Source organism: Berghia stephanieae, chromosome 2 (assembly GCF_034508935.2).
Source record: "Berghia stephanieae isolate SIO BIC M18660-M18661 chromosome 2, UCSD_Bste_1.3, whole genome shotgun sequence".
NCBI classification, from domain to species: domain Eukaryota; kingdom Metazoa; phylum Mollusca; class Gastropoda; order Nudibranchia; family Aeolidiidae; genus Berghia; species Berghia stephanieae.
This window is the reverse complement of record NC_088361.1, coordinates 70953963-70979777: the sequence shown is the minus strand read 5'-3', so window position 1 is coordinate 70979777 and position 25815 is coordinate 70953963. Positions and strand designations below refer to the sequence as shown.

The following is a 25815-nucleotide window of genomic DNA, read 5'->3' as shown; positions in this document are numbered from 1 at the left end:
CATAAAATTAACCAACATTAAAATCAGTTGTTACTACATATACATAATATGCGTCGACTTCGAAGTGGGTGTCATGGCCGAATGTTTAGTCGTCTGCCCTGGAAGTTTGACCATAATCGACGTTGTGGGTTCGAATCCTGGTAACGTCACTTTTTTTTTTTTTTTTTTTTAATTCCGTCTTCTTTTTACAGAACGTTGAAAGGGATAAATGTCCCATCCATCCTCCCCCCACCTCTTTTTTTTATTATTAAACTCTCTCTCTCTCTCTCTCTCTCTCTCTCTCTCTCTCTCTCTCTCTCTCTCTCTCTCTCTCTCTCTTGTTTTTTTCTAGTTTCTAGCAAATATATTCGTCCCCACTCCGATCTCAAATAGTGTCTTAAAAGAATGAATAATTAAAAAGCAAACAAACAGAAATATTCAGAGAGCGACCAAATGGTCAGATAGAGGAGAAAAAAACAAAACAATAATTGTTTTAAAAATAAAAACAATAATTGTTTTAAAAATAAAAACAATTTAAGAAATTCATGCTCAGAAACGGAACATTTACATAAAGGGTTAGCAAACAAAAAACTCTAAGGTTTAGGTCAAAATATAAAAAAAAAAAAAGAGAGATTTCCCTCGGAGCAGGGAATAGTGTTAACAATCATAATAATAATAATAATAATAATAATAATAATAACAATTATAATAATAATAATAATAATAATAATAATAATAATAATAATAATAATAATAATAATAATAATAATAATAATAATAATAGTAATAGTATGATAATAAGAGTATTAATAATAAAAATAATACTATTATTGATAATAATATAATAATGATTATGATGGTAATTGTAATAATAATAACAAATATTACAAATATTACAATTATTATTATTATTATTATTATTATTATTATTATTATTATTATCATTGACCAAAACAAAACAAAAAAACAATAATAGATCTAGAGCAAATTAAATAATGAAATAATATTATCGGAGAAATAAAAAATTCAACTGATTAAAAAAAATCTCTTGCTCGGAACTCGGAACAAAAGTGAAAACAATGAAAATCAATTGGGAAGAAAGAAAGAAAAGTAAAAAAAAAAAAAAAAAAAAATGAGTGGGGGGGGGGGGGGGGGGGGGGGGGGGGGGGGGGGGGACTGGGTCGAACCTGTGCAGCTAAAAGGAGTAAAATGAAAGGTGGCCTTACCCACTGAGCTGCCAATCCACACCGCTATTGGAATATTTTAAATTCATATATGAGTATGAGCTAAACATATTTCCACCATTTTTGCTTCCTTGTTTTGGTAGGTTATTTTCATCTCTGATTCGAATAAAAATATGTTGTTGGATCTAGTTTTGTGGACGTGTGATACTAAATTGTATTGTCCTGTGCGAAGCAGACAGGAAAATAACAGGTGTGGGTTTTGGGCTTTGGGGCGAACAACACCATGGCCTAGGAATTTGTCCGCGACATAAAAATTATTCCCGGTCGTCCCCAAAATTGTGGCCAGAATGAGCAAATTATAGAAACAAGAGATGATCAATAAAGTTAACAGGTAGGTTGGTAATGAAAATTTAAATGGTTGGTGGACTATGAACAGATTTGATGATTAACAACTTTCTTCCTGGTTGAAAATAAAAAGTCGAATTGCCAGTTTGACGTTTTCAGATCAAAGTAACAAAAGAAATTTAATTGATCCATTTGCTTTAAAATATTTTTTTTTTAAAAGAGCTGGATTTGACATTTGATCACTATTTACTTTCATCTTGTGGTAAATATCACTTGATATATTAACTGTTTTGAGACACAACCACTAGTATTTTATCCAGAATATTTGGTATTTTTCACGCCTAGTTTGGCATTTTGCATAAAATCTTTCTGCCCACTTGCTACATGCGTCTGGGGATAGTATCCTCAGACAGGTGTCTGGGGATAATGACAGCCATTGACTTATTGGTACGATAACTCCGCCTGGCCGGTGAGAGCGTGACTCTACCGTATGAGTCATTAGAGCTATCAACGAACTCAAAAAAATTCGTATCAAACTCAGGTCATTCATTACTAGAACCCTCTCTCACCAACTACTGGAGACCACGGGTCCAACACACAACCACCGCGAAGTTAGCTGGCCAGTTAAGCTTAATAAATAGCCAATATTCTCAACACAAACATATAATACAGAAACAATTGAGACAATGATTGAGTATGCTCCGGTATATGGAGTGAATTTCGTCTGCTCTGCCATGTATAACGCCCAGCAGAGTCAATTTGTTTTTGGAAGCTGATATTTTCACCGTACGGTGATATCTTGGAAGTTGGGTGATATCTTGGAAGTTGATTTTCACCGTACCGTGATGATGAGATCTTGGTAGGCTATTTTAACAAGCTATTATAATAGTAATAGTCAGATAATCAATTTGTGTCTTTAAATACGGATTTTATTTCATGAGTTGTATTGCAAGTTTTAACGAGCATCAATACCAGGTATTTCTCCGAATGCTCGGGAAAATAAACTTGATCTCTATTTCTCTGAACGGTTTCCCTTCTCAAGATTTTTTTGGGTTATTTGCGAGAGTGACTGTCTATGTGAATGGTGAATGTGTATGCATATTTTGGGGTTTTCTTTTGCCAGTGCTTGGGAGCTCTGTCTTTTATTCCCAACTTTCTGTTAAGACTTCTATCTTGAGTTTGTACTATCCTGTCTTTCAACCTATGTTCCCTTCTTGAGACTGGCTTTTGTTATTTAGGTTTACTTCTGTTCTCTCTTTGATAGTGCAGCACGAAGTGGAAAAATGAATGCATCATGTTTCGCGATAGCACAACTTTTTGATAAAATCCGTCTTTGTCAACAATTCATGAGAATTCCCTGTCCACTCTGTTTGAGCATTTACTTTTGCATTCACCTTGCATCTGTAATCCATCAACTACTGGAGGCTAGCTGACCATTCGGAGAAATAGAGTTCAAGTTTATTTTCCTGAGCGTTCTGAGAAATAGAGCCGGCCTTTAATATAACGAGTGAAATAAAAAACCATATTTATAAAAGACAAATTTTTAATCTGCTTTATCCTATATCACAAGGTTTTTAAAGCTAGAAATTTTAGGTGAAAAATGAAGATATAGACATTTTAATGTTATCACCATTGTTGACATTTGCTGGTTTATGAAAAAAAACAAAAAACTTCCGCAAAGTAATACAATCCAGCTTTCATCCCAATGATTAAATAAAAATGGCCAACTAAAGAAAAAATGTGTTTTTTGTATTTTAAATTTAACCAAAAACAACAAAAATTAGGCAAACAAAAAATAAAAATGATTGCAGAAATAAAGACACTGACAAATATCTAAAATCTGGAGAAAAAAAAAGTCACAACAGGGAGTGGAACCACAGACTCTGTAATGACGAGTGAATGTGCAGCCTATTGAGCTAACGGGACCCATGGCAGTTGGACGTAAAATTATATTTATATTTAAAAAAGCTCAGTAAGTAGTAACGCTCACATTAGTAGTAGGGAATCAGTGGATGATAGTGCTCCTGATTGGCTGATACATGCAGTGAAAATAGCCTCCTTTACTATTTTCACCATACAGTGATAATACCTTGGTCCAAAATAGGTCTCACAAGTTGAATTTATGCCTGTTCCTTTGTCTCTTTGGGACATTGATGAAGATTTCTCATGATGAAATAGAATGTTTTGAAGGCCTTTGTCACAATATGGTGAATATGATGTTCCCACTGCAGGGTGTTATTTAATTGGACTCTAAGGTACGTTATACTATTTACACATTTAAGTGTTTGGCCTAACATTTTGTAGTCAAAGCTCAATGTGTTTTTCTTGGTGGAGATTGACATCACAGAGCATTTTTCAGGATGGAAATTCATTTGCCACGTTTTTGACCATTGTATCAGTCAGTCTAAATCTGACTGCAGTATCTTTTCATCTTTATAATCTCCTATCACTCTGAATAATAGACTATCTGCGAATAGTTTAAGATTTGTTCATTAGATAGATTTTTGCCCAAGTCATTTATGAAAATGAAGAAGCAATGTTGTCCCAATGCAGTTCCCTGCCACATTCCATGCTTTTCCATCAAGATTCTGGGAACCATAAGAACATTTGCTAAGGCTTACAAAACTCCATAATATTGTGATTCGCATGGTTGTCACTTCCGATCCTGTTTTTCTAAACTGTATATAATATCAATTAGAAGCAGATTGCAGTGTATGCTTGTCTCTATTATTAAGTCCATGGAGGGAACCATTGATTTTGGAAACGAGTGTTTGCCTCACTCTCTCTACTCCCCTTGTCAGGTCACACTCATGACAGAAGCCACAGAAGCACTATAAGACTTGGTTCTCTTTGTAGACTATTATAATTTTGGATTCGTCTTTACTTCCCCCCTTTTGTTTAGACTAATCAATGATGTCAGTTATAATTTGCAAGTTTGTCTAGGCATAATCATCATAGCTTGTTGCTCCAACACCGAACCCACTCCAGAATATCTAGGGAGCAGATTCGTAGATCAGTGCAGTTGGGTCCGTAGAGGAGTGTGTTTAGTACTCATAATATTCATAGTTAGTTTTTCAAGATCAAGATTTACCAAATAATTTATGAACCTGTGATGTAATGAACCTTTTCACCTCATTTAAATGCTGACAATACTGACTTTAATTAGCTAGTTTATTTTTGTTTATTGTACGGAATGTTGATTCACTGTCCTCTTCCTTCTCCTCCTCCTCCTTCTTTTTCTTCTTCATCATCGCATCATCATCATCTTCTTCTTCTTCCTCTTCTTCTTCTTCTTCTTCTTCTTCTTCTTCTTCTTCTTCTTCTTCTTCTTCTTCTTCTTCTTCTTCTTCTTCTTCTTCTTCTTCTTCTTCTTCTTCTTCTTCTTCGTCTTCCTCTTTTTCTTCCTTTTCCAAAAAAATTCAAATTAGGCTTGAAAAGTTGTATGTGTAAAGTTTACACATAAGACATTATATTAATATAATGTTAAATATGAATTTTACGAATAAAATAGTAAACTGGCAATGGTTTATACAAGAACACCTTGCTCCTCAGGACCGCCATCGATTGAAGTCAGCGATCCAACAGAGCAAAGTCAACATTGAGCATTCACTCTATGCAGTGTGTTTTACAGCATTTGTTACAATTTCATCTTATGTCATTTAAACATTTTTATTATGGACTGCAGTACCTTTTGCATTTATAATTATTTTGGAAGCAACTATTTAGTTCAGTCTCTGTAATTATATTTAACGAGGTCAGCAACTTTTTAAACATGCTGACAGATCTTCATTAATCTTATATATAATTGATTTTTAAAATACTGTATTCTCATCATTTCAGGTAAAACTCCTTTTTTTCGCAAAAAGTAGAGAACTAGTTGGGAAGAAGGAAGTGGACTTTGAAACACAGCAACTTTCTACCCCAAAGTTTATATTGAAACAAATTATAGCAGAATTCCCAGAGTATGTACTTTATATTGTTTAATATTATGCTTCTGTCTATACTCCTAACAAACTGACATGATAATTTTTATCAGTCTGTAATGAAAAAGATGGTTACTTTGTACAATATTGTTGATAATAATTTAAAAGCTTTGTCGTTTCAATGAGATAAAAATAATCCTCTTTCATTTTAAAGTTGCATATTGCATTGTTTAAATGTTCCCATGTGTTATCTGCCTTTTTAATGTAGTCTTGCAACACATTTTGGGGAGACCTCTTTCATCTGCTAGGTCATGGTTTTTCACAGGAAATGACGGTTTCAAAGTAAGATGAATTGAATTGAAGATCATAGACGGAATTGTAAATGTTATATTTGATTATTCAATCATTCAATCCATTTATTTACTGGTATATGATACACTCTTGTAGGTTGTGTGTTATTCAGAACAATTTGCTTTTGTCCCTAAACGAGGATTACATTGAAGGAGAGGATTCAGTAGAAATAAAGGCTGGTGACGAGATTGCAGTCATTCCGCCGATAAGTGGAGGATAAGTCATGGAAGACAGCATAAACATAGCAGGTGAGGTGCTAGTTAAATATTATATCGGTATGCTATGTGATTTTTTTATTTTTACTAGTTTGGTGTGCTTAATTTATTTAAGTTATAAATGCTGATAAACTGAATCTTTATCTCATGTTTCTCTGTGTTTTATATGTTTAAATAACCTAAAGCGTCAATGGTGAACTTGGAAACAAATGAAAAAAAATTGTACTCCACAAAATGAGCTTTTTTTTCAAGATGTCCCAATTTATAACAAAAAGCTTAACATATAGGACAAGACATGGCACTTGTTAAGAGCAATTATAGTTTCTTTGCGAGAAAGACAATGCTGTTATTGACCAGATACCATATACCTACTCGTTTTATACTTGAGTATGGCGAAAGTTATGTGAGTAAAGAGCCTTTTCTAAGGACTCAACTATTGAACATATGATCAACAGATGACTCAAGAGCTCTAAGCTGAATAAACATGTTACAATGATTTAAGGAAGGAATTTTCTTTTTCTTTTGAGCTCCCAATCATGCTTATCCACTTTAGTTTTTTTTTTTTTTGGCCTTCTTGCAAATTTCGAAGGACTCAGATTATAAAAGACATCAAGGAGTGTCTCATATTATACATGTTTAATTCATTTTCAGAACTTTCTTGGATGATGTAAAAATCCCTTGTTTTCCTCACATTTTGAATTAAGCAAATGAGAGCCTTCAGATTCCTCCAATATTACAAATAAACCTGTTAGGTTTTGTTAAGTGTAATAGAACTTGGTTGAAGAGCAATGAGAAATGAGACGTACCGCATAAATGGTGGTAGTAGTTGTTGTTACTCTTGTTATTATTATTATTATTATTATCATCATCATCATCATCATCATCATCATCATCATCATCATCATCATCATCATCATCATCATCATCATCATCATCATCATCATCATCAGTATTATTATTGTTATTATTATTATTATTATTATTATTATTATTATTATTATTATTATTATTATTATTATTATTATTATTATTATTATTATTATTATTATTATTATTACTATTATTATCATCCCTATAATATTCTCATTTCTAGGGATTGATATAGTGGATATTACTGAGTGTAAATTGGAGATTGATCAAATATCAGACCAGGTATCTCATCCAGCATGCGGAGCTATTTCCATTTTTGTTGGTATGTACAATAAACTGCATCCAATAACTGACCCATTATCTTTAGTCTTGGGTCCACTTCATCTGAGAATTGCTTTTCATAAGTTTTGAATCAGTTAAAAAAGGGAAGATTTTTTTCATCTAGTTTCAAATGACTTATACTTATCTCAGGAATATAGAACTCTTTGAATGTGACTTTTACTTGAGCCTGAGAGGAAAAATAAAATAAAATGAAAAAACAGGCTATCATCGTCACAACAGTACATAAGTAAATAGAGAATATTCGTTCACTGTCATAAAGTTGAGTAACAATTATGCTTTTACAACAGGTGTGAATCTTACAAAACTCACAACCTCTCTTTGCATAATATAGATTAGACCTGAAATTTGTAATATTGCATAAAGCCACTTTTTATTTCTATCGTTTTAGTTTACATTGATTGGCCCATATACATCATTGCCCCCCCCCCCCCCCCCCCCCCCCCCCCCGCACACACACACACACCAATTATGTGAAATACATTATTTTAATTGACATAAACATTTAAAGACTTCTAAGACTATGTACATACTTCATCCTACATCTTGTCATCTCAAGTTATAGAGCTTTGTTTTTATAACAGGAACAACAAGAGATAATTTCGCGGGTAAGAGTGTTGTGAGGTTAGAATATGAAGCCTACATGCCAATGGCCAAGAAAGAAATGCTCAAAGTATGTCAAACTATACGACAACGGTGGAATGTGGGTAACATTGCAATGATTCATCGGATAGGGTAAGTCATAGATTCAATATTATGATATTACATTTTAGGATATCATTAGATATCAAACACAGACCTTTTCATTGTTTTACTTGCATCATACAAATTCCCAATTAGTGTTTCCCAGACTATAAGCTGTCACTTTTTTCTCCTGATCTCGACCCTGCAGCTTTTAGTCCATTGTGGCTAATGCTAGTATTTTTATCTGTGTCAGCCAGGTGTGTAGGGTTAATGGCTATTGTTTTGATATTGTGTTGATAACACATCACTAATGCTAATATTTTACCTTGTCCACGTCATCCAAGTGTGAAGTCTTCAGTCTCAACCTATGTAAGTCAGGCACAGAGAATGGAGACTTCAATGAATTTGCTGGAGATTTTGATCAATCAGATTGAATTGAAGAAGGTGTGACTTATAGCCCAAGTGGGATATGGTAGAATAAAATTGATTATTTAAAAAAAAATCTCAACTTCACCCGGGTTTGATCTCACTCCCTTTAAGTGTGAAGCAAGTGCTCTACCAACTGAGTCATCGGGATTCCCACCATCAATAAAGACATTCATTTAATTTACATTGTTAGGTAGAGTTAATATATTCTCTATTGGATAGAGGGGGGGCGGGGGGGGGGGGGGGGGGGGGGGGAGCACAGCCTAAGCCAACCAGTTCCAATTTGTTAGGCAAGTTTTACCTGAGAAAAAAAAAGTTAATAGTTTGATCACTAATTATAAAAACATTGGAGGGTAATAGTAATCTTATTCAGAAATGAATGAGTACCTATATTTTTTTCTGTCATTTAATTTTGTTACCCTTCCCCTCAACCACCCACCAATGATGACTTTACCAAAGAAAAAAACAAACAAACTCACCAGAACAAATAATCCTGTTATGTTGTCACGCAATTGGCTGTTTTTTAGGTGGTGACCACTATAGTGTTATTTGTAAAAAAAAAATAAGCGACCCCCCAAAAAAAACAAAAACAAACAAAAAAACTGCCGTGTTTCAAAATGTCTTAGTGATTTGCTACTACTACTACTACTACTACTACTACTACTACTACTACTACTACTACTACTACTACTACTACTACTACTACTACTACTACTACTACTACTACTACTATACTACTACTACTTACTACTACTACTACTACTATACTACTACTACTACTACTACTACTACTACTACTACTACTACTACTACTACTACTACTACTACTATACTACTACTACTACTACTACTAACTACTACTACTACTACTATACTACTACTACTACTACTACTACTACTACTACTACTACTACTACTACTATACTACTACTACTACTACTACTACTACTACTACTACTACTACTACTACTACTACTACTACTACTACTACTACTACTACTACTACTACTACTACTACTACTACTACTACTACTACTACTACTACTACTACTACTACTACTACTACTACTACTACTACTACTACTACTACTACTACTACTACTAACTACTACTTACTAACTACTACTATACTATACTACTACTACTACTACTACTACTACTATACTACTACTACTACTACTACTAACTACTACTACTATACTACTACTATACTACTACTACTACTACTACTACTACTACTACTACTACTTACTACTACTACTACTACTACTACTACTACTACTACTACTACTACTACTACTTACTACTACTACTACTACTACTACTACTACTCTATACTACTACTACTACTACTACTACTACTACTACTACTACTACTACTACTACTACTACTACTACTACTACTACTACTACTACTACTACTACTACTACTACTACTACTACTACTACTACTACTACTACTACTACTACTACTACTACTACTACTACTACTACTATACTACTACTACTACTACTATACTACTACTATATACTACTACTATACTACTACTACTACTACTACTACTACTACTACTACTACTACCTACTACTACTACTACTACTACTACTACTACTACTACTACTACTGTAGCACTACTACCTACTACTACTACTACTACGACGTACTACTACTACTACTACCTGCAACCTTATTGGCACAACAACTCTGCCTGGCCGGTGAGAGCGTGACTATACCGTATGAGCTATCCACGAAAGCAAAAATATTCGTTTCAAACTCAGGTCATTCCTAGAGCTCTCTCTCACCTACTTCTGGAGACTGCGGGTCCAACACACAACTATCGCGAAGTTACCTGGCCAGCAGTTAAACTTAATATTCTCAACACAAACATATAACATAGAAACGATTGACACATTGAGTATGCTCCGGTATATGGGGTGAATTTTATTATTATTATTATTATTATTATTGTTATATTATTATTATTATTATTATTATTATTATTATTATTATTATTATTATTATTATTATTATTATTATTATTATTATTATTATTATTATATTATTATAATGTATAAAGTTTAATATAATTTTCTCAAAATGATTCTGAATTAGTATGGAGGAAGTTATGTTTTCGACATTGATTGGATTGTTCTCATAGATTTTTATTTGATCCAATATAATGCTTTTTTTTTGGATTAATTTCATAAATAGTGTTGTTCCTATCAAAGAAGCCAGTATTGTGATTGCCATCTCTTCAGCTCATCGGAAAGAATCACTAGAGGCCGTCCATTATGCCATTGATACAGTGAAAGCTACGGTCCCAGTATGGAAAAAGGTTGGTTATTTCTATTCCTGATAATGATATGTCGTTAGCTATCTGTAAAGTCTTACTATTCATTACTGGTATAAAAAGTTCTTGCAGACACACACAACCTTACTCTACTTCCAAGTTTGACACTATAACTAATTTGATTCAATTTATTAGGGAATACAGCATTTGCTTAATTTAGATGAGATTGATTCCCGAGGCTTGGAATAGTAAAAACAGTTGAAACTGCTAGGCTTAACTGAAAAGTTTTGATGCCTCTCAGATATTTCTGATTGTATTATTCTTCCATCTAGTCACCAAATTTTGAAAGAATGCCTATTCTAACATGCCGATTGAAAAAAATCAATTAAAAGGAATTATGTATCAAAGAGCAGGCTGTAATTAATTACCTTTCTGCACAGATATATGCGCCTGTAAACATTCATGAATAGCTGAAAATTGTTTGTGATGACTTATGTAGCAATGACTATCCCGCACAAATCTTTGGGCCTCTTTTTCGCTCACGGAGTGCCCAAATTTGCGACAAAATATGGGACGAAGCTGTTTCGTACATGCTATTTAAAAAAATTAATTACGACGCTGTTTATAGATGAATATGACTGAAAGTTGGCACACAGAAAAGAGGTCATTTTAGATTATGTCAAGCGACAAAACTTGTACGATTACCAGAAGACTGTTAAAAATAGATTTTTACTCTTTGGAGTACAATATTTCTAAAACTACAAAGAGGAGAGATTTTGTCGCTCATAAGGTTATTTATGCACATTTCTTCTATATTTCAAATTTCATTTGATTATGATAGGTATAGGTACTTTTCCCGTATTCTCACAAAACATCAACCCAATTTGCATTTCAATGGGTGAAAATATGGAGACAGCCATTTTGCTCCACCATCGCGTGACACGAAAATGACGTGAGCGAGGCAAGGCTGCCAGATGGCCAGACTGTAACCTGACCAAATTCGACTTCAAAAGTGGCTAAATAGAAAATCATATGGCTTTCAATATTAAGACTGGCCCACTTAAAATGAATGATTCTGTAGCAGGAAACGGACAATAGCAATTGCTTGCTACCGTTGGATAGGACTTCAGTCTATCGCAAAATACTTTCCTCCAGATCTTACACACCTAGCTAGTCAATCACTCTGGGTGGACAGGGGGAGGAGAATCAGAAAAAAATATCAACTTTACCCGGGTCGAATGTGGTCCCTCTGCATGTGAAGTTCAAGTTCAACTTCTTTATCTGAAAAAGGCGAATTACCATCACTGCAGAGTTTATACAATTATGTGGTGACTTTATCCATTATTGTGTCATTGAGTTGAAAAATAAATGTTTAGTAGTTGATCAAATTTGATGTTATTGGTAATATCTAGGGTTTCTGGTGGGAGAGTGTTCCATTCCTTGATGGTTCTTGGGAACAAACTGTTTTTATATGTGCTGGAATTGTGAACTTACTTCTATGCTAATTTCTTGAGAATGTACAGTGTTGTTTTGTAAAATAATGTGGTAGAGTTACTGCTGTTTTGTTGGAATATGCTGTTCTGTGGAGAAATTGGAGGCATTTTATTTCTGCCTATTCTTCAGTTTTTTCCACTGCAAGAATGTCAGGGCCTCTGTAACGCATTCTGGTTTGCGCAAGTAATTGTTGATGACAAACCTCGAAGCTGCCCTTTGAACTTATTCGATTTTCTTAATGCAGCCTTGCTGATAAGGATCCCACACTATGCATGCGTATTCCAATACAGATCTGACTAAAGCCTTGAATACCTGTTCTTTCACCTTTAGGAGGCACTGGTACAGGTTCCACCTCTGGAAGCCAAGGGTACGATTTGATTTTGGTCCCATTTCCGTGATTTGTTTAATTGGATTCCCAAGTGTCCTCATGTTTTGATAACTGACTGCTTATTTGGTAGTCATAATGGATTTGCTGTTTTTGTTTGTTATTGACATTACAAAGCATTTATCAGGGTAGAATTTCATCTGCCAGGTTTGTGCCCATGATAGAAGTGAGTCACCATCATTCTGTAATATTTCTGCTTCATTCTGGGTTTCAATGACTTGAAATAAGAGGCTGTCATCAGTGAACGGTTTGAGCTTGGCAAGAATTGATATGTTTCTCATGAAGTGAGCTCTCATCAAACTCAGCTATTGGGATCCCCAGTGCCACAATAAGAATATTTCTATTTGACATTTATGATACTTCATTTTATTTTTCACAGGAAATTTATGGTGATGAAAGCTCATCCTGGAAACAAAACAAAGAATGTGCTTGGTCAGACAAAGTACCAGATCATCATTCCAAGACAACAAATGAAAAAGATAAGAAGACAGAGACAATGTTACAACCTTCTTGCTTGTCACAGATGTTGTGATTTTTTTTTTTACAATAAATGTAATCATTATATATTGCTAACATCCAGATTATATTTGCATCTCATCCTAACCATTTATGTGTTAAAGAATTTTCAACTTAAAGCGAATATAAAGAACAGTGTAAAATCGTAAGGAAATGTAGCAGTCATTACTTTCTCATTCGTCTGTTTATGTCATAATATATAGGTTGGTTACACATTCTGTGACCAAATTAATGTTTAGGACTTTTGTATGGAGAAAATTTAAAAGAGATATGGAACGAAGAAAATAAATGTTTAAAAAAATTAAAACTCAAGTAATATTTTTAAAAAGTATGTGAACTGAGTCTTAAGCCCCATGCTTTGTCTGAGAAAACTGTCTGTATTTTTGTTCCAAGTGCCTTTTGCTTTACTATTAATTTAAAGCCCACATATCGTTTTTATATGTCGCAAAATATGAATATAGTATAATATTGTGATATATGATATAAGATACAAATTGTGTTTTATGCAAACTTTAACTATATTTCCATAACTGGCCACAACTACTTTTTGTGCAGCTATGTAGTCTTGTGGTATAACACTCGCTTTTGGATTGGAAGGTCCTGTGTTCGAGCCTCGGTCGGCGCATAGTTGAGTCCTTACTTTATCTTCAAGTAAAAAAGTTAGACAGACAGATTTTTTATAGAATGTAATTATTTCCTTTAGATATTTTCTGGACTATAAGATGCAACACCCGATTTTTTATGATAATCTTTTTCATCCTATCATTGCCGCTCAAGGAAATAAGCCACATCTTTTAGAATTAGACAAATAGGAAGCAATGTGTGATTTTAGTCATCATTATCAATGTGTGATTTCAGTCTTCATTTATTCGTTATGATTTTATGAAGCCTACACACTTGACTGACACAGACAAGGAAAAGTATGAGCATTAGCATTGTGTGATTTCAGTTGTCATTTATTCATTACAATATTCATAATAACAGCCATTTGGCTGACGTGGACAAGGTAAAATACTAGCTTTAGCAGTATGTGATTTCTGTTGTTTGCTTCTATTGTTACAATATCAAAACAATAGCCATGAAGCCTGCACACTTGGCTGACACATGAAAAAAAAAAAAAAATTACTAGTATTAACCGCATGGGACTATAAGCTGCAGGGTCAAATTAAGGAAAAATGTCGAGGCTTATAGTCTGGAAAATACGGTATTATTCAAAGCAAATACAACTTGTATTTTATTTGTTTATGAAATACGGTTTATTTTTATTAATTTTATCAATCTCCAAGTAGCTTGGTTTTATTTAACTATTAATGATTTCAAATGTTTTTAGTGTTAGATATCTTATGAATGCAAAGTAATATAATGTACATAGTGATGTCATTTTCAACATATTTTTGGTTTGATATCAAAAGGTAATCACATATATATACAGACATGCCACCTTTTTCGAAAATTACGAATTTTTAACTGAAAAAAGGGTGCCAATAGAAAATTATGTATTATTGAAAGTAAGCCGCTATTTTCCTTCTATTATGATTAAACTGAAAGTAAGTGTAAATTTAGATAATATGATGTTACGACTATTTATACAGTGTCATAATATTGTGAACGGTTTTTAAATTTTACTCATTTACTTTTAATTTTACAATTTATAATGTAAATTTCACATTTTCTTCTTCTGAAATTACACATTTCTGATTGTTGAGGTTGGCACCATATATATAATTATATAAGAAAGTAATAAGATTAGGGAAAGAGTGGAAGTATATTTTGGGTTTGGTGAATTAGTTTTCAATTTTTAATTGTCCCCATGTTTTTTTAGTAAGCACAGTAACTCACCTAAAGTACAGTTTTCTATTCTTCAATTCTTCTTTCAATCATCTTTGTTTTTTTTTTTTCATTCCATCTGACCTTCATCTTTCATTCTCTCAACATCCGTTTGCCAGATCCATTAATATTTTCAACTCTCTCCACCTTGACATACACATTCAGGAATGTCAACCAACAATCTTTAAACAAGTACAAATAGGAAATAAAATCAAAATCATACAGCTAATAACCATTGTCAGTTGTCTCACCTCCAGTTAGAATCATCAAATACAAGCATTTCAAAGTGTGAGTGTATAAGTTCTTTAATGTTCAAAGTATTGAGAAAGAGAGATAGAGGGCGAGGGAAGTAGACAAAGAGAGAGAGTGTGAGTGTGTGTGTGTAGCGTATTAGCTCCTCCCAACCAACATTAGAAAAAAAGGTCACATGCAATAATCTGATATAAAACAGCAATAATTCTATTAAGAAAGTAACAAAATAATCCCCGCCTATAATTTAAGGCATCAGTCAGGTAGACCACACAATACATTTTGATCATAAATCAGTCTAGATTTTTGTCTTAACTTTTTAAGCTGTACAGCCCGAATAATAATAATAATAATAATAATAATAATAATGTAATCTTTATTGTCCCAAAAATTGGCAATCTGTCATTTGGTGTATTATGTTTGAAATTAAAATTACAATAGATAGATAGATAGACAAAAATACATTAATAGAATAATAAACACCAAAATGAAGATGGCGTTTCATAACAGTTTCGAAAACTCTCTCTCACTCACACACACAACTCCACACACCCCTATACACACACATGCACACTATACTGTGTTCTGATTTTATAGTTCCAATAAGTTTCTCGCGCAATTTTCTGCCATTGTGTTGTCTTGAAGAATGAAAACAACTCACCTAGTTATGCCGTGAGGTAGAGTCGATAAAATCGTATTTTGGCGTATAAAATCAAACCGGGCTCATCCAGAGTATTGATTTTAACACAAAACACACTTAGCGAGTACACTATCCAAATGCAGTATTACTTTTGAGATTTTAACGAAAACTTTAATTTTGGCTTTATTTTTCAAAATGGTAAAGTTGGATAATTCAGGGCGTGAATGAAACCATCTTTACCAGGAAATGTCTTAGTAATCACCCCTTAGGCCATCTAAGTCTTGGCTTACTGTCATCCCTTGTGAGGACAGCTATCCCAATCCTCAAGACCAATAGAAATATCTTATCATGCTGTCCTCCATGAAGTTTTCTTCAAATGTGACCCTCCGCCTCGAAACAGTATTAAGTCGGATTTTTCAATTTTGGGTTTTTGGTACCCAATCACAGCTTATTTTATGCTTTAAAATTTGATACCAAATTTATATAATTCTGATTATTTATTGTCGAGATATGACCGTTTGAAGTAGGGAGAGTGTGAAAACCAAGTTTTAAGAAAATCGACTTTGAAGTGAGGCACCGTTTTCACGCACAGTTAAATTAATGGGCAAAGATAACTCCTTAGATACGGACATCAAAAATTTGACGAGAATAGTGAAATTTGGCATGAGCTTAGCTTATACATTTACTGATGTACATACAAATTTTTGAAACAATTCAATTATTACTTTTGTAGTTATTTATTATTATGTAAGATGTTCTTAAAACAAATAAAACACTGGAAAAGAAAACGCCGACAATTGCTCACTTTTTCAAGAATTTTTGATATTTAAATAAAGAATCAATGAAATAAGAATTATTAATGTGAATTTTTTGTCTTATTTAATAGAGAAAATACGATTTCAAAATGCCAAAAGTTAAAGAAGGTTGAAATTTGAAAGTACAGTTTTGAAACTACGTGAAGCCGGGTGGGCAGGGAAAAAATTATCAAGAAAGAGGATTAGAGAGGAAGAGAAAGAATGAGAGAGTAAAATACACACACACGCACGCACACACACACACACACACACACACACAAACAGGCACACATGAGAGAGAGAGAGAGAGAAAGAGAGAGATATCGAGAAAAAGAGGAGCGAGAGGGGGAGGGGAGAGAGACTGCTTGTGTTAAGAGGACGCGAGGGAAATATAATAAAGATTGAAACCTGTATAAGTGTATGTGTTTGTGTGTGTGTGTGTGTGTGTGTGTGTTTGTATGTGTGAAAGAAACAAAGGGGAGACGGAGAGAGTGAGGTAGACATGAAGAAAGGGATGGAGGCGGAGCAAAGAATTGTAGGGATAGTTTAAAGAAAGCATTTTGTTACAAGTAAGTCATAGTCAATCAACTGGAAACATATTGACCAATGAGATTGCAATTAAAGAAATGGGCTGGTCAAATCAATCATTGCATTGTTTCCATTTTGAGTCAGATAACAGCTTGAGGAGGAGGGGTGGGGCTTATTGTGTAGTGACTTACATGAAAACATGTTATTGAATCTCTCAAGTTTTCCTTAGCGTTCCACCACATTGTTCATTGTCTGAAAAGAACCCCCCCCCCCCCCCCCCCCCCCCCCCCTTTCTTTCAGTATACAAAGAAAGCACGACAAAACGAACATCTCTCTCTCTCTCTCTCTCTCTCTCTCTACCTCTCTCTCTCCCTCTCTCTCCCCTTCATCTACCTATCTATCTATCCACCTATCTATCTACCCATCCATCCATCAATCCATCTATCTATCTATCTATCTATCTATCTATCTATCTATCTACATGTCTGTCTGTCTGTCTATCTATCTATCTACATATCTATTTATCCATTAATAGGTTTGTCTGTCTGTCTGTTTATCTATCCATTTCATTTTTTAGTTACAGGTCATTACTTGTTGAAGGCTCTATCTGTTATTCTGCTTTTGTACTTAAAATTAAATGTTTATCCTACAACAATCTCTGTAAGTGTAAGATTAAGCAACTGTTGTCCTATTTAAGTCTTAGCATATCCTATAATTTCATGAATAATTAAAGAGGGACAAAGGAGGACCCCCACCTCAATCATTACCCAATACAGCTAGACGCAGATATAAAAGCACATGGGTGTTATCAAAATGCACAAACACACACGTATGTAACACACGCATGCTAACGTCATGAAGCATCGCCCGAGCATTATGGCCTACAGCCACAGCGCATGTGATGAGCGTTGACCAATCAGAATCATTCATTTGTAAGGTTGTCAGGGAAAAACCTAGACTTGTTTACAGTTTTTAAAGTTCATTATTGGTTGAACCATGAAATTGTGGAAACAGTCATGCTTTCTCTGAGATAGATAAAGACACGCCCTTTGCTGTGATATCTTACATCTTATTGGTGGAGAAAAAGACTCGGTATTACTAAGCTTTGGAAAGGGTGGCTCTCTGAGAGAAAGTCAACTCTCGTTTTGAATGTGTCACTGATAGTTGCATTTTTAAACTTGAAATTTATATAACTTATCGTCAATGTTTATGTTGAATTATTATGTTTTCATGTAGAAAAATTATTGTAGTTTCTGAAACAACCAAAAACTGAAATTTGATAATTTTGACCATTTCCACTTTAAAACCGGTTTTCTTCATTTTCCAAATCCCGACTTAATACCGGTTCGAGGCGGAGGGTCACAAATGGTATTTTTGCAAATTTGCACAAAACTAAATCTGGAACTGCACATCTATACATGTCACAACAAATGGTAGGAATTTCCAAAAGATTAACAGACTTTGTTCCTTCTGTTTAGTCTGTCTGCTTTTTAGCAAAGAATGAGATGATAACATTTTTGTCCCACGGCATTCAAATTCAATATAGCAGCACATGTTGGTGTAAAGAATGAATGGCCTGCTCTACTGTTGAACTCTCCACCGTCGAACATGACAGTTACCTTTTTCCCACCAATTTTTGTTTTCTCAACTTGCATGAGAGTTCTTTTCCCATTTGAATTGGCATAAGCTATTCCAACATGAGCAGTGTCATGTTCGGCCAGTGGAACAGATCTGTCAGCATTATGATATGCAAATTTTTGACACAAGATCAAACGATGTTTCCCTTTACCTAAATAACAATGTTTATTGCAATCCTGGATAGCGGATTTCCAAAACCGATGAAACATCCCCTTTCTTTTAATCTCATTTTTGCGCTCATCTAGAGGTAGTTTTTCATCTCTCAGCATTTATCTGCATAATATCTTCTTTTGTAAAAAAACACATTTTCTCATTGTTGAAAAGTGAGGCAGCTGTCGTATATTTTGGTTTGTCTGTTTGTCTTCTACGATCAGACTCATTTGTTGTTAATGATGCCGAAAATGTCAAGAGATCGCTCCATCTCCGTTTCATGAAATAAAAAATCAAGTCGAAATTTCAGGTCTCCCTATTGGCCCTCACCTTCTGTGGCCCACTCAAATCGAATATTGTTTGGCAGCTGGTGTGTCAATTTCGAGGTTTTCTAGATTCCTGATGTGTGTCTGGATCATAATGTACAAACTTGACAGGTCCGTCTTTCCAGAAGATTTTGTCACAATTGAGAGCAGTTTTATAATATGACCGAAGATGATGCATTCCATTTGACCAAATCGATGTTGGAGGTTACACACTGTAGTTTTCTAAGGCCTTATCTTTAAGGAGAGATTGAAAGTATGTGAATTTCGACACATCCTGTTGATTTGATTCATGACTGATGGCACAGTACTGGTTCCGAAACCTTTTCCACTGAGTCACATCACCAGAGAAATTGGCCAGATCAATCCTCGGAAGTTTTGCATTTACGTTTGTGCATCTGTTACCAAATCTGTTCAAAGCATTGCTCTTGTCTGAATTTGAAATCTCAAATTTTTCTAAAATTTCTTTTCTTTTAATATATGTCATCATAATTTCGCCATAATAATGAGCACTGTCAAGCCCACACTCCAATTCTTCTGGGTTCAATTTAAAACCCTCAACTGCATTCTGAGCTGTGTCAAACACATTCAGTTTGTTTGTGAATTACTCCAAAAAAACAACAATTTCACTTCGTGATACCGTTTCACAATTAACAATCACCCTTTTCAATCTTTTCTCAGTTCGAATAAGCCAACCTTTAGCTTAGATCTGGCTCTCAAAGTGTTATCCATTTTTGATATAAAAACAGAATTGGCAATCTAAAAAAAATCAAATCAGTCCTTGTCAATCTGTTCAGGGCTTCAACACTGTTATGTTCAAGGCTCTGGATAGCCTGATGGCTCTGGATAGCCAACGTGGTGAAATGAAGAAAAACTCTGAAGACTCTTGTAAGCACTTGTGAACAATGATTTTATTTACTTCCTGTAACTGTTTATATATACATGTAGACAAAAAGGGGAAATAACTATAATTGACTAAATAGCGGGATATAAAGATTCAAGGGAAATAATTCTTACTTTACTAATATACACTAAAATATATACATGGTTACATTCCTTTGTTCATAATTGGCATTCATACATCTTTCATACAGGTTACAATAAATTTCTCATTCAACCCTTAGAACCTCAATCATTACATTCCTCCTCCTTTAGTTTTAACTATATACAACAAAACAAGAAAAACCAAAAGAATTAAAGAAAGCAATGAAAATTATAAATCCAACCTCTCTGGTTGTTTAATTGTGCGCTTAGCCCTACGCAATGGTAGCGGCAGAGACTCATTTACACAAGGTTGAGATGCAGACGTAGTATCATTGGGATTGGGACTATCACCTGTACACGCAGACTCAATTGTACAAGGTTCAGTAGTATCATCGACACTATCGTATGTACAAGTTCTGTCATTTTCCTCCCCTATGCTAGAATTGACTAGGCCCGGTGCATTGGTATCAGTATCATTATCGCTATCAGAACACGTGCGTGTTCTAACTTGGTCCTGGTGCCTGCGCACCACACCATGATTTGAGTGCTGACTCTGAAAGATAATGGTCCAGTTTTGTCAACCACGACACCTGGTATCCATTTACTAGAACTGTTATACGCCCTGACGAACACATGATCGTCCATGCCAACATCCCGATCACGGGCATGTTGATCGTGAGCGCTTTTTTGTGCTAATTGCTGAGTACGCACATGACTTCCAAGCGAAGGATGCAAAAGATCGAAATGGGTGCGAATTTTATGACCAAATATCAGCTCAGAAGGACACTTTCCGGTAGTGCTATGGGGAGTATTTCGATATTTCGTGAGAAATCTGAGCACTTTCTCTGCTAGCGTGCCTTTTGAAATTTTTACCATCGCCCGCTTGAAAGTCTGTACAGCGCGTTCTGCCAGGCCATTCGATGATGGCTGGTATGGCGACACCGTGATGTGTTTTACCCCATTGGCCAACATGAATTGAGAAAATTGTGATGAAATCCACGCGGGACCATTGTCCGTGACAACAAATTTTGGGAGACCCATAGAGGAAAACACATCACGGAGTTCCATAATAGTCTCAGTGGCAGTGATCTTGTTCATGATTTTTACTTCTATCCACTTAGAATGAGCATCTGAGATTATCAGGAACATTTTGCCGAGAAATGGTCCGGCAAAGTCCATATGAATCCTTTCCCATGGTTCTTCAGGCCACACCCAAGGGTGTAATGGCGCCTTAGGAGGCTGCCTGCCGTGCAGTTGGCACTGATAACAGGATTTTACTGCTTGTTCTATGTCCGAATCAATTTTGCTCCACCAAACCCATTCACGAGCATGTGCCTTCATCCTAGCAATTCCCACATGTGTATCATGGAGTAGCTTCAACACATCACGCTGCAAACTGCGTGGAATTACAACACGAGTGCCCCAAAGTAAGCAATTGTTTTCAATGCTCAGTTCGTGCTCACGAACTTTAAATGGCCGTAGATCCTCATTTACACTTTGTTCAGGCCAACCATTCACTACTTTGTCACAAACTTGGCTTAGAATGGGGTCTCTCCTAGTTTCGTTTCTGATTTGTTCTGAAGTGATAGGCAGTTTCTCTAGCAAATTGAATAGGGATTCAATTTCTATCGGAATTACGCTAGGTTCCGACTCGTCTAATGGCAGTCTGCTAAGCGCATCTGCGTTATTGTCCTTTCCTGGGCGAAATTTTAATTGATAGCTGTAGCCAGCCAGCAATATTGCCCAACGTTGCATACGAGCCGAAGCGTGCTCAGGTAAGGCTTTATGCTCACCCAATAAACCAAGTAAGGGTTTATGGTCTGTGAATATAGTTATGTCATGTCCATAAATGTATTTGTGAAAGCGTTTCACACCAAACACTAGCGCACAAGCTTCTTTGTCTAATTGAGAATAATTCTTCTCTGCACTATTCAAAGTTCTACTAGCAAAAGCCACAGGGCGTTCATGGCCATCGTTGTCAATTTGTGATAAAACTGCGCCAACTCCGTAAGGAGAAGCATCACAAGTGAGAATGATGGGCATGTTAGAATCAAACAACAACAAAACACGATCTGATGTGATGCAAGACTTTGCGTTTTTAAAAGCTTGGTCTTGCACCTTACACCAGTGCCAAGGAACATCTTTACTGAGTAGTTTGTATAATGGAGCAAGCATATTAGAGAAATCAGGAATAAATTTGGAATAATAGTTTACCAGTCCAAGAAAGGATTTGAGTTCTGTCACTGAATTGGGGCGCGGAGCTTTTTCGATCGCCTTGACCTTGTTGTCTAAGGGATGTAATCCTTGTTTATCGAGTCGGTATCCCAGGAATGTGATAGAGTCAGAGAGAAATTGACATTTTTCCTGCCGAATGGACAATCCATTGTCTCGAATTATGTTGAGCACACGCTCCAAAGTCTTCAAATGTTCGTGGTCGTCTTTTCCTGTGATGAAGAGGTCGTCAAAGTAAACGCAGCACTGAGGTATGTCTTTGAAGAGTGAGTCCATGACTCGTTGAAATAAACCGGGACTCGAACTCAACCCGAAACACAGACGTTGATATTGGAATAAACCTTTGTGAGTGTTGATTGTTGTAAGTTTTTGCGACTCACTGTCTAAAGGCAGTTGATTGTAAGCGTTTGAAAAATCGATCTTCGTGAACTTCTCGCCACCGGAAAGTTTGTCGAGTAGATCCTCTGTTCTAGGAATGGGGTGCTTGTCGTTTTCAATACATTTGTTTACTGTTGTTTTGTAATCACCACACAATCTAATAGAATTATCTTTCTTCTTTACTGGAACAACCGGGGTGGCCCAGTCAGAAAATTGCACTTTTTTGATTATCCCATTATTTTCTAATCTTGTAATCTCTGTTTCTATCCCCTCCCTAAGAGAAAAAGGAGGTTGCCTGGCTTTCGAAAATTTTGGGACCGAATCTGGTTTCAATTGAATTTTGACTTCGTGATTTTTTAATTTGCCGTTGTCACCAAAAACATTACTAAATTTGTCAAGAACACTTTGAAGCGAGGGTGATTGGGGTGTGGATCTGATGGTGAAAATTTCATTCCATTTTAACTGCATGTTATCTAGCCAGTTTCTACCGAATAAGGGCGGCCCCTCTCCTTCTACAATGAGTAATGGTAAATTATGAACTGAATTGTCATACGAAACACTGACTATTATCTCACCACGAACTTTGACTTTTTCTCCAGTGTAAGTTTGCAGTGAGCAGGTCCTCGGTTTGATCGGGGTCTCGGCGAAGAAGCGTTGGTAGTCATTGTAGGAGATTACGCTGAGTGCAGCACCAGTGTCAAGCTGGAATGAGATAGGGCGGTTGTTGATGATCAAGTCTATGCTGATGGGGTTTAATTTAGATTTTGAAATGTTGTATAAATGTAGATCTTCAAAATTCCCACTAATTTGGTTGTCGTCATCGGTCTCTTGAAGAAGATGGTTTTTCTGGTGTTGCAGTCGTCGTTCTTGATGAATGGAGGTATTAGCACGACACACTTTAGCGATATGACCTATCTTGTTGCATTTATAACAGGTTTCATAACGGAATCTGCATTGATGTCGAGAATGTGGTCCACCACATCCATAGCATGGTTGTCGACGTTGTTGGTTACTACGTTGAGGATGTTGGGGCGTTGAGTTATGTGAACGAGAAGTAGATCTGGGAGTAGCACCATGTGGATATGTTGTGCCATGCGGTCTAGAATTTGTGCTGGGGGGTCTTGAAGTTGTTGAAAAATTACCTTTAGGCATTTGCTTACTGAAGTTGAGGTCTGCAGCATGATTTAGCTCCTTAGCACCAGAATGGGCTTGCAAGATTGAAGAGGATAATTTCACAGCTTTTTCTAAATTTAAATCAGGTTCTACTAATAGTCTTCGCTGAACTCTTTCGTCGTTTATGCCGGTTACAAATTTTTCACATAGTCTTTCACTTAGGGAATTTCCAAATTCGCAATGTTCAGCCAAATGTCGTAGAGCAGCAATGAATGCGGGCACAGTTTCATTATGATGTCTTGTTCTCTGATCGAATTTAGCTCTTTGTAAATATTTTGGAAGTTTGGGTTCATGATGATCTGTAAGTAATTTGCAAACTTGGTCAAATGTTAATTCTCTTAAATTGTTTGGAGCTGCTAAATTTTTTAATAATCTAAATTGTGATGATCCAATAACTGTGATTAAAATGTCTCTCCTTTTGTGGTCTTCTTCAATTTGGTTAGCATCTAGGTAAAATGACAGATGGTCTAAATAGTCTGAAATTGTTTCTTTTGAAGCATTGAACTCACTGATATTGCCAAATAAACTAGACATCTTGAAAATTATGACACTAGAAAAATACCTTCATGAGAATAGAAATAAGATGTTGTAGGTTTTATCCTCGTCGCCAAATGTTATGTTCAAGGCTCTGGATAGCCTGATGGCTCTGGATAGCCAACGTGGTGAAATGAAGAAAAACTCTGAAGACTCTTGTAAGCACTTGTGAACAATGATTTTATTTACTTCCTGTAACTGTTTATATATACATGTAGACAAAAAGGGGAAATAACTATAATTGACTAAATAGCGGGATATAAAGATTCAAGGGAAATAATTCTTACTTTACTAATATACACTAAAATATATACATGGTTACATTCCTTTGTTCATAATTGGCATTCATACATCTTTCATACAGGTTACAATAAATTTCTCATTCAACCCTTAGAACCTCAATCATTACAAACACCATATAAATAATTGTATGCACCAACGTGTGTAATAAATTCATAAATTCAAGGTTCTTACTTTCAATTCTTTTTCTATTCTTCAATTCTTCTTTCATTCATCTCTCTATTTGTTTTTTGTTCCATCTGACCTTCATCTCTCAACATCCACTTGTCAGATCCATTCAATATTTTCAACAATAAGGAAGTCCATTTGAGACATTTTTTAACACATTCAGTTGTGTTATTTTCAAAAGAATTTTGCTTTTGTGTGATATAGATTTATTTATATATTTATTTCTTATTTTAATCAGATATGGATATCTAAATTTGTTGTTATTAGTGTAGTCTATGAAAACTGCTTGGATTGCATTGTTTTCGATGCTTTTGTCGATCCGTGGTGAAAGACTACACATGAATTATGATTCATAAACAGAATAGTTAGTGGTGTTCAAGATACATAGACAAAAGTTGTTTTCTTTTTGTTGTTTTTTTAAAGATCATTTCTACTTTACACTTTTGGCTTTTGGAATGTTAATTTTTATTATAATCCTAAATATGGTAGTATAGATGATTATTGTTATCTATTTATATCTTTTGTTGGTTTAATTATGCATTTTATTTTTGTTTTTTAATGCAGTATGATTTGATATTTTATGTAATATTTAGAATAAAAATCTTTATAAGCAAACTATTGTGATTTCAAATAATTTCATATCATATCCAGTCCACTCCAGATAATGGCAACTCGGTTAATTGTAACTTTCGGTTCATCGCAACATTTCTCAAGAAACGGAATTAATTCTATGTAAATGTCACTGGTTAATTATATCAAACCTCGGTTGATTGCAACAAATTTTCGAATTTAAAAAGTGACAACTTCAAGAAATCAATAACAAAATCTCATGATTAAATTTAATTATGAGTGAAATCATGACAGTTTGAAGAATTGAGAATGGACAGGGTTTTAT

General features: G+C 35.0%; 1 protein-coding gene across 1 annotated transcript; it reads left to right on the top strand.

Moving 5' to 3' along the window:
* Positions 1-5348: 5348 nt before the first annotated feature.
* Positions 5349-25535, top strand: LOC144965457 (molybdopterin synthase catalytic subunit-like). The gene is made up of 6 exons (XM_078900824.1): positions 5349-5470; positions 5879-6030; positions 7091-7189; positions 7791-7941; positions 10529-10652; positions 12866-25535. Exons 2-6 carry the CDS (start codon positions 6006-6008, stop codon positions 13016-13018), a joined length of 552 nt encoding a protein of 183 aa, XP_078756950.1. The 5' UTR covers positions 5349-5470; positions 5879-6005; the 3' UTR covers positions 13019-25535.
* The last annotated feature ends 280 nt before the right edge of the window (positions 25536-25815 follow it).